The sequence below is a fragment of the Monodon monoceros genome, unplaced genomic scaffold (genome assembly GCF_005190385.1).
Source record: "Monodon monoceros isolate NGI ecotype Baffin Bay Population unplaced genomic scaffold, NGI_Narwhal_1 Super_Scaffold_2, whole genome shotgun sequence".
Classification (NCBI taxonomy): Eukaryota; Metazoa; Chordata; class Mammalia; order Artiodactyla; family Monodontidae; genus Monodon; species Monodon monoceros.
This window is the reverse complement of record NW_021703776.1, coordinates 5,810,943-5,821,827: the sequence shown is the minus strand read 5'-3', so window position 1 is coordinate 5,821,827 and position 10,885 is coordinate 5,810,943. Positions and strand designations below refer to the sequence as shown.

General features: G+C 38.8%; 1 protein-coding gene across 1 annotated transcript; it reads left to right on the top strand.

Annotated features, from left to right (window-relative positions):
• Positions 1-2,170: 2,170 nt before the first annotated feature.
• Positions 2,171-9,638, top strand: SEC61G (SEC61 translocon gamma subunit). Its single transcript, XM_029234486.1, has 4 exons — positions 2,171-2,244; positions 3,780-3,878; positions 5,172-5,274; positions 9,463-9,638. Exons 2-4 carry the CDS (start codon positions 3,785-3,787, stop codon positions 9,470-9,472), a joined length of 207 nt encoding a protein of 68 aa, XP_029090319.1. The 5' UTR covers positions 2,171-2,244; positions 3,780-3,784; the 3' UTR covers positions 9,473-9,638.
• Positions 9,639-10,885: the final 1,247 nt, after the last annotated feature.

Sequence of the window (10,885 nt, the reverse complement as noted above, 5' to 3'; positions counted from 1 at the left end):
TAATATTATCTGATATAAACAAACCCCAGTACCAAATTCTGACGTCTTCTTATTGTTTGCATTTCCATCTATTTACTTGCAACCTATATGTCTTTATACTTAAGGTGTACTTATATAATCAGCATATAGCTAAATCTTTGTTTTTTTTCAATCACTTTGACATCTGCTTTTTAAGGGGAGTTTTTAAACATAAAAATTACATTTGGATGTAATGAAATTACAGATGTGGTTATATTTAGTTCTCCTGTTTTGTTTGTTTGTTTGTTTGTTTTTCTCCCTTCCTCCTTTTGGGTTTTGGGTTAATTGCGTATTTCTCTGAATGCCATTTTAATACGTGATTGTTTTTTCAGCTATATAGCTTTGCAGTTTTTAATTTTTTTCTTTAGTGGTTGCATTCTTAACATAGTCTTAATACTATACCACTTCATGAAAAATATAAGAATGTTGCAATAGTATAGTTCCATGCACCCCTTCCATGGTAAAAGGCTGTACTCTGCTTGTATGACATTTGGCATTTCCATATCTATGTCCATAAGTTCAGAACTCAAGGAGAAACTCTATAATTACTCAAGTGTGGATATACAAATATAGTCTCACCTAAATATCAAGGACATAATGGTTCAATGTGGCGTCCACAGAGCTCAGCGGTCTGCTGTAATATATATATTGTCAGGGTGATGGACATCACTTGTTTTCTAGGTAAGAACCTAGGTTTTCCAAATATGTGATGATATGATTATGGGTTTTTGTCCCATGTCAAGGCAAAATACTGGAGCCTGTTAATAGTTATTGCACAGAATATTTGACTACAGGATGTGTTGGGAATGAAGCAGAGTAAAAACTTTTCCAAAGCCCAGAGGTCTGTAAAACATACTTCTTCTCTCTGCCTAACAATGGAGCATGACAAGGGTACCAGAGGAATAAATGTAACTCAGGAGCAGCTGATAGAGCTGAGTTCAGAGAGAGGTTAGAACCCTCAGTGTTGTGATCTTCAGTACCTAAACGCTCCTGCTAAGTTTAAAAAAAATGTAGGTTTCTAATCCCTAGATGACTAAATATTCTGATTCAGTGGGTTAGAGGTCAGGAATTTACGTTTTTAACAGTTTTCATACACTGTACTGCAGGTGGTCCATACGTATTGTAAAGTTCACATGGGTACTTGGCCTTAGTTTTAAGAATTTTAAAATTCTGGACAGATTGGGGTGTTTAAATAAGTCTTCACCCCTAGGCCTTTAGCTCAGGTGACGTGGCCTTAGAGTCCTACAGTGATCACCCAAAGGAATGCTGTCTTTATCCCACCGTCCTTTATTTTTTTCTCTCTTCACAACACACTTTTTATTTGCCATATAGTATTTTTACTAACGTATATTTTGCTTTCTTGTCTGTTCCCTTTCCTACCCTGTAAATTCCCTTACTAGACCGTAATAAGAGAGTATGACATATCTGGCTCATTCATAGCACCTAGTAAAGCGTTATACACCTTAGGTGCTTGATAAATAATCGAGGACACACTGATTCATTCCGAAAACGTAACATCACAGCACCATTTAGCACCAAATGTCTGGGTTCATAATAGTCTCAGCAAAACCCATAGTCGGATAAAACGTATACACTGTACCATGTCCCCACGGCAAACCCAGATCATGGCCTCAATTCCTGGGGAATTCCAAATATGGACACAGAGGAAGGCCAGGTTTTGCGGGTGGGAGACCGTTTCGAGGGAGGTCGGTCACAAAACACTTTGTTGCGTATAAGATTCATTGTTGACGACTACAATTAAATACGTACAAAGGGACGGGCAGTCAAGAGGTCACTGCCCAAGACGAAGCCTATCAGAGCCTGTCGTCCGGACCGGTCCAGTAGAGTTGACCCAGCTAGGGAGCTCGGGTGAGGAGCGCCGCGGAGCGCACGCCCCGCCCACGCCGCGGAGCGCACGCCCCGCCCACGCCGCGGAGGGGCCCACGCCGCGCAGCCCCGCCCACGCCGCGCAGGGGCCCACGCCACTCCCTACGCTCTGCACGGAACTACCCAAGCCGTCGCCGACACCATAGACTCGCACTCCGCGAGCCCGTTCCGGAAGCGGGGCCGAGACGCACGTCGGACTGCGCCTGCGCGCTGACGTCTTCCCGAAGGACCAATGAACGGAGGGGTGGGCGGGCAGTAGGCGGTTTCCGGTTCCGGTCGGCGCCTGTGTGTCGGCTGTTGTGCTACGTGTCTTGGACTTGGCCAGCGGACGGCGGGCAGGTGAGGCTGCGTCTGGTGGGGGCTCCGGGCTACCGTTTGGTCACTCGCGGAGGTGGCGGACGTGGGCGAGTCCGCCGGCCGTCCGCCGGCAGCCCGCACGGCGTCGGGGGAAGCAGACCCGGGCCGCGGCCCGCGTACCCGATGGAGAAGGGCTTCCAAGGGCCTCTGTCCTTCGGGGCCGGCTTTGCGGCCGCGCGGGCTCGGCCACCTTGCTGGGAACGCTTCCGCCGTCTCGGTGCTGTGGTCACGGAGGGTCTCTTCGGTGTTGGCTTTGGGGCCGTGTGTGTGGAGCGTGTCTCGGGGAGCTCCTCCCTGTGCTGTGAGGGTGAAAGGGTTGATCTAGAGTCTGGATCAGGAGGCCATAGTGGGTTATTGGATCCCCTCCCCTGACGTTCAGTGTGCAGTGTTTCGGGTGTTGCACGGGTTTTTTTGTGTATTTTTTTCCTGAAAGGACCCTTCTCATTTATCACGACATCTGTAAAGTTTAGGTTCAGTGGATTTGCAGAACAGAGTTAAGTGCAAGACTAAGGAAACAGGCGTTACTACCTGTGTGTTGCAGGGGCCCAGCACACCTGGCCCGGGACGTTTATAGAATTCCGGACGTCCTTTCAGTGTTCCTGGGTGAGGAACCCGGGGCTGCATTTCATACAAAGGGATTTGCACCACCACCTCTTGCGGGGGGCATTAGCTCAACAAAAGCTTATCGAGTATCTGGGTGCCTGGCCACGGTTGTAAGCACCTGAAATACAGTAAAGTCCAAGTAGCGAATCGGATTCATTGGCTGTTGTACCAGTGACTGTCAGAGCCAAGGTTGGATGACATTTCTACTGTGTGACGGGTTCCACAAGAGAGCCCATCGGTAACATACATATAGCCCTTTTCCTTAAAAGGTGTGTCCAGACCTAAAGGTTCAGACTTCAGCGGATAGCTTCTGAGAGTCTGGGTCTTGGTTTAGCCAGTTTTTGTGGTTTTGAAAATTGTACAGATGATCTGCCCCATGCAAAGAAACTCTTTTCTTAAAATGTTGTGTGGCCTTGGTTTGGAACAGTCAGATGGAAGTCCACATTTACCTCTACTCTAGGCCCTTGAAGCATCACAGTTGGCATTCACTGCACGGCACACTGGGGTCTGGGGAGTTTAAAATAAAATATAGCAAATATTTGTTGGGTCCCAATCCTGTTGATTCCTCAGCAGGAGCAACGGGAGGACTGCAGGGTGGGTGAGGAGCGGATCTGTTGTCAAGTGCTTATTAGACTTTTTGTATTGAGAGCCCTTTTATATTAAGAGCTTGCGTCCTTTGTCAGTGATAAGAACACGGGAAAACCTGCGGTTTTCTTATTGCCTTTGTTTTGATGATTGGCTGGAGATTGCAAAAAATAATGTCAATTTACTCTTGGAGTCTGTGTTGTTTTTTTTGTGAGATGATATCGACCCACCCATATCAGGCTGGTCTCATTCACATTTTGATATAACTCAACAAGTCCTTGCTCTATAATAAATAGCATCAGTGAGTATCTTTTTTGTTTTTTAAATAGGCATCATGGATCAGGTAATGCAGTTCGTTGAGCCAAGTCGGCAGTTTGTGAAGGACTCAATTCGGCTGGTTAAAAGATGCACCAAACCGGATAGAAAAGGTAATAAATAGCTTTGGAATGAGAGAAAAAAATTAAATCTTTGCATTCTCTAAGCCCTTTATTTGATTAATGTCTTCCTGTTTAATAATTGCTGCAATTCTTTCATCAACATTTTTATTGATTTATTTTGCTTTATTGCTTTTTAACATTGTTATTTTTTCTAAATTTTGTATACTTTTTACACACCTCGTAAATTTTTCTCTTATATGTATTTTCACATCATATAAGGTTATTCGTTACAGCCTTATTTTCCATGTTGCTTTTGCCTTAGTCGTATTTAATGACTTTAGAGTTTTTAGTATCTTTCACATTTCTACTCTGGAAAATCTTCTGGAGCTCTTCCTGCGGTGCCACTCCCTCCCCAAGCCTCCCCCAAGCAAAAAAGGCCTTAACGTGAAATCAACAGCATAGTTGGTGCCAACCTAGGAAGTTTAACTTCTTATTTATCACAATTCATGTGTTAAAAGGTGTACCACAATTTGTCTGCTTCTGTTCATTTATTGACTGCTGCCTGAGTTAGGAGGTGGGAATATAATAGAGACTATAACATGATGCATTATAATACATCTATAGCATAATATATAAAAATATACAATAGGGAGCAGTCCTTGCTTTTATGGACCTTAGATTCTTTGAGAGAAGATAGTCATAAATAATGACACTTAACAATTTTTAATTACTGTTATGGTAAGTATTATGGAAGGTAAATAGAGGAATATTTGACAACATGTAATAGGAGGACTGATCAAGTCAGGAGGTCAGGGAGAGCTTCCCTGAGGAAATAACATTAAATGGAAATATTACCAGGGTCTGGGACCTTTACATAAAACTGTGCTCAACCCAGTTCGGTTTTTCAAGCCTTATTTTTGGCTTCATTATAATATCAAAGACAGTTGACCTATTATAAAAAGTTATGTTCTGTGCTTTTATAATTAATACTTTTAGCAATGTTACAAAGTTTTTAAGACAGATACTGTGTATTCTGTCCATGTTTCATTTCTTTTTGGTATTCTGGTCATTTGCTAGGAAGATAAATATGTCACTGTTGGTTGATGGAATCACTAGCCTGAACATGCAATTTATTTTTATCATTAAATATCGATAAAATATGAAAGTTAAAAAATCTGTCAAATACCTTATTTACTATTAATACTGTCATGTTTTATGTAAAATTATGTACTTATTATCAGGAGAAATGTACATCAGTAAGTTTATGTCAGTGCTAATTTTTTTCCCCCTATACTTGCAGTGACAATGCAAAAAATAATGTAAATTTTGTGTTTTTAAATCCAGAATTCCAGAAGATTGCCATGGCAACTGCAATAGGATTTGCTATAATGGGATTCATTGGCTTTTTTGTGAAATTGATCCATATTCCTATTAATAACATCATTGTGTAAGTAAACTTTATGAAATCGACAATATCTAGGATAGAATGAAAATGCAAACCATTTGAGTTAACAGCCTGCTATTTCGTTAATACACAGGTATGTTTCTTGACTTTTTAATGTTGGTACAGTCTATTGCTGTTTACTGAGTACCAGATAATTCAAAGTGACTTTAAATCTTATATAATTTTTATAGCTACTCTGTGAGATAGGCACTAATTTTTTAATAAGTAAAATTTTAAAGGATCAAGGAAGTGAGTTAAAGGCACTCAGTATGAGACAAAACAAGTATTCAGTGACAGGACCAATATTCAAATCCAAGTCCTCTTTCTGCAATATATTAACTTGTCCACAAGATTTTTAAGGTGCAGAGAAAATGCTCCCCATCTGAAAATCACTACAGCCATAGAGTTCAAACCCTGGACCAGGTTGCTTAGATTTAGATTCTCTTTCTTGTTACTTAATAGTTGTCATGACCTTGGACAGCTTGCTTAGCTCCTCTGTGCCCCGTTTATTCAATAAGGATAATAGTTCTTAACTAGGGCTATGGAAAGATTAATGACTTAGGTCATGTAAAACCCTAAAAAATAATTTGGGTAAGAACCTAAATGGAAGTTGTGGTTATTGTAATGAGCCATTGATACTAATATACTTTTAGGTATATTAGGAGGAGAAAAGACAGAGGAACACTGGGATTACTTTATTCTATTTTAAATGCTTTTGCTTTTTAGATTCATTACAAGATTCATTACAAGTTGTTGGGAACACCTTATGGCAGTGTGCAATTAGAGCAGTCAGTTTTAGGCCATTTTGTTTGGTGTAAAGAGTTAGTATGAGTTGCATTACTTATTTGCTCTGTGATTTTGTATTCACCTAATCTCTGAGCCTTACCTGCCAGTGAGCTAATCATGAGAGAAGCCTTTTAGACTTATTTTATGGGGTGGGGATGCTTTGTAAACTATAAGTCTCTTTAAGTACTAGATATTTTATTATGGATGCTGGTGGAAGTTGTCTTTTAAATGACGAGACTGGATGAATATTGTCAGGTGGCTTTCTTAAGTAGGTTTTCATAGCTATTATGCAGACATGCCACAAAGGGGTATTTTAGGATCACAGAAAGTTAGACCTGGAAAGGACCAAGTCTCTCAAACCTCCTCCATCAGTTCAGAAATCTCTATTATATTCCTAGTGAGGAATGCCATTTCTGGAATAGTGGAATCACGGAGCGAATCCTGAAGTAGAATTAGGAAACCTGAGCTCAGTGTCTCTGGGCTACAGCCCCTACCTAGTCAGTAAACAGAGGAGGTAGGGTGGAGTCTGTGACATAAGCTCAGTGCTTCTGCTCTCCTGCTCCCCAGTCCATTGTCAGACAGGTATAACTGACAGTTATTTCTTTAAATTGTTATGAAGTTTAATTAATTGGTAAGGTAATATTAATACGTAACTGTATATATATATATATATATATATTCTGTAGTTTGTGTGTGTGTATACACTACAGAACCTAGTCCAGTGTATTCTTGTACACATTGAAAACACTTGAGTACATGTTGAATTAAGTGAACAACGGCAGGTTCTTAACCTTTTTCTAAGGATCATGATGGTAATAATAATTGCTAACATTTATTGAGCACTTGCTGTGTGCCAAGGACACACAGCGTAATGTGAGCTGACTCTTTTAACCCTCATGACAATTGTGTGAAGTAGCAGTATTATTATTTCCATTTTATAGATGAAGAAACTGAGGCATGGAGAGTAAGGAAGTACGTCGCATGCCTGTAAGTGGTAAAGCAGCATGTGAAACCCAGGCTTGGGAGCCTGTGTTCTTAACCATTGTATAGGCCATCTCTCATTCCGGCTCAGTTTCAGACCGCTACTCATCCTGAGTCAGGCGCCCGCACTTCAGGCTCCAGTTTGCATTTTATTAAGCCCTCTTAAAATCCAGTGTTTAGAATCCAGTGCTTACTGTGGATGTTTTCTTGCTAAAGGCTAAAATCTTCTGTTTCTCACAGATAACGGCTACAATAAACTTCCTTTATCCTGGGTTTACATAGTTGGTGTGCTTTGTTTTTAGCCTAAGAATGGAACATTACCCCTTGTTAAATTCCTTTTTGCTAGATTCCGTTGTGGAAGACTTTTGCATTTTTAATCTGTTCATCATTGTTATTTATCCTAGTTTTGTGTTCAAACATCTTTTATTTCATTATCTGAGTTGTGACCTAAAGTACCTTTTAGGACAGTGCACTCTTAGCACACCCTTTCGGGATTGAGATTCATTAGTCCAGTTGTTCCCAACAGGTCTTTGAAACAAGTGTTAAAGATTTGTTTTCTCCCTTCCCACTAGCTATCTATTTTAGGGAGATCAGCTTGGTGCTTTGTGACCACCTGGATGGGTGGGATAGGGAGGGTGGGAGGGAGGAAGATGCAAGAGGGAGGGGATATGGGAACACATGTATATGTATAACTGATTCACTTCGTTATAAAGCGGAAACTAACACACCATTGTAAGGCAATTATACGCCAATAAAGATGTTTAAAAAAAAAAAAGGCAAGGGAGTTAACAAACGTTCAGTAATAATTTGAATTGTTGAGAAAAAAGGATCCATTTATTCACCGGCCAAGGCTATTTCTGTTAGGTTGATTCCGTCCAGTAAAATATAAATATTATTTGTCACCGGATAATTAAACAGCATGTGGTATTAGTGTGCTTAGATCCAAGGATTAATTATCTTTATTTAGTATAAAAAATCCATTGAATGAAGTTGTCTTTTACATGGAAAATGCACGTTATCAGTGGTCTTTTGCCTTGGTCTCACTAGACTATACAGGTGCTATGCTGTGTGTGTTTCCTGACTGAGATGAATTTTAATTTTTGCCAGAATGAAGGGCACAGGGAAACTTACAGATAGCAAGTCAGAGAAGAAAAACAATATGTCCTTACTTTTATGCTTGCTCTTTGCTTTTTCTTTCCTCTTAGAAACCTTGGCTTGCATTCAAACTCTGACCAACTAATAAAAAAAAGAAAATTAAAAAAAAATTTGCTTTCTCTTCATTCTTATTTCTGCAGCAGGCACAATATATCTTTTGCCAACCTTGCTAGTCAGAGATTGTTGAACTATGACCTTTTGGAAGCTAGTTGCTTAGAAAACTTTTCTTCTAGTAACACAATTGTTTTCAGTGTTTAAAGAGTTAAAAAAATATATCTCTAGATAGTTTTTACATTAAAATGAAGGCCAAATAAAACATTTTGTGAGAAAAGCTATCAGAAAACTTTAAGTTTCTTCATGATACGCCATGACAGCTGTAAAACTAAAAGAAATCTTTTTTTCCTACTTGAAAGAGCATAAATCACTGTTTAAATCATTTTGAGGCAGTAGCAAGTGAAGTATAAACACAAGCTTCTCTTTCACTAGGCTGAATTATCACATGTTTTTCCTTATGATGAAATTTTTTCTTCTATACAATTACAGCAGTCAAAATTAATATCCACAGGGTTATAATTTAAAGGAGTTTTATAGTTGTGGGTATTTTAGTTGCAGCAATACAGTTTAATGATATAAGCACTTAAAGCACTTCACGTTAAAGTATAGATGCAGGAGTGTTTCTTTTAGGAGTATAACTTTCATCTAGTACTGGAATTATTCTCTTTCTTTAACATCACAGTTTTAAAATGTATATCTCAGTATACAGTTTTAATGTTTATGCTTTTGAAACTTGGAAGGTCTTCTGTAGAAAGGGTGATTTTTATTTTCATTATGAATCCAGGTTTTTGAGTGATTATGGGAAGATATAGTGGTTGAGAACCAGCATACTGCTCTGCACTCTTGATTTTCAAATGGCTGATTGTACATCAAATTGAAAAAGTTCTCAACTAACCGCCCTGTTACGTAATTCATATTTTTCGTCTTGTTGAGAAAGATGTTATGCTAGACTGTTAAGCATGTTTTCCAAATGAGGATTCTGAGGTTTAACAGATTAAGCCTGTTCCAGCAGCCACGTCCTCTGTAAGGACCTTTTCAGTTCCAAGATTTTAAAGTTCAGTTTCTTCCCTTTTGTGCTATTTTGGAGTAACGTAGGCGTGGTTCTCAAATAACTGGTTTTGGTTCCGTAAAATTACAGCATATTGCATTTCAAATTTTTCTTCTTATTAAAATCTTATGTACACTCAAAATTGACCATCTGTTTTTCTTTTACAGTGGTGGCTGAATACCTTTTTAGAAAAGTGTTTTTCATCTTGGGGATTGGTGAACAAGTGAGGATTTGAGACGCTCATGGACTAAAAATTTGCCTATATGTTTTGTGTTTTTCTTTCATTTTTTTCTTCCAAGATGTTTTCTATTTGTAAATTAAAATAATTTCAAAATAGACAAATTTCTCTTTTTTCCATCACAGATATTTGTCAGATTTTAGTGGTAAAAATAATGGGTTCTTTTCCCTTCTTCCCTTCCTTCAATCCTTTATATTTTGGTTTACAGGAGAAATTAAAGGGCACAGTGGAATATTGCACTTTCTGAGTACTCCTCTATCAGATCAGTGTTTTGCCATCATGGAGGAAGAAACAGCAAGTAAAGGATGGTAGAGATAGTGAGAGAGAGCTTGAAGTTGGGGTAGGAGTTTTGGCCCTAAACACTGAAGGTGTAAGTAGGTAATTAGACCTATATACAAGTTTATGTGCTACTTGAAATAGCTTCCTGAAAATCATGGTTAAAAACTTTAAAGTGAGAGCTCCTCTTCAGGTAAACTATAATTTGTTATGCTGTCATAAACATTGGAGTTCTAAATATTTTAAAGAATTTTTTTGATAATTAAATGTGAGATGAAAAGGTGCCTTGTCTTCTTTCCCTTTTAAAAAAAATACTGGTATAAAATTGAGACAGTCTATTCTCAGTTTTATTTATAAAACTATTAATCTGTTCATTCAGTGTTTAGTTATTGAACTTTATTTCTCAAGTTCTGATATTTAAAAAAAAATTGTATAGCAGCACACATTTGGTAGGTGTCCTCTGATTCTTAGCAAGTAAGGTAGACGGGTGTCTAACTGGTATTGTTTGGCAGTATTCCTCAGTTTTGGGATCCATGGTTCAGAGAGCAAAGTCTGTGGTTCAGAGAGCAAAGTCTGTTTTCATAGTGATGATAACAGATTTTCTGCCTATTTTTGAAATACTGATAACTGTTTTCAGTCTTGAATGAACTGATGTCTTCAAGGAAATAAAGCCTTGGCCATCTCTGCTCTTAAGAAGACCATATAGCTACGTTTGATAGTTACGTAGCTCCTTAAAGGCCAGAAGTGTGTGTGTTTACGTGCATGTGTGCATATGTATGTTTGTCTCTGTGTTTACACAAGCACTCATATATAGTGTGCCTATACACATATACACACATTTACATATGTACACATATGTATTGAGTACTTATGGTAGAAATCTAAAATGTACACTTGCTAAAATGTCAGACTTGCTTCTGGCAAATGTGTGTATTTTCTTGTAGGATAAAATCTGTACATAAATATTGACTTGATGTAAGATAATTATGAATCTCTATAGCCTACATTTGTGCAGCTCATTTTTTATTTTTCTGACTTACTGGTTCCTGACATAGGTACGTAAGGCATGACATAAA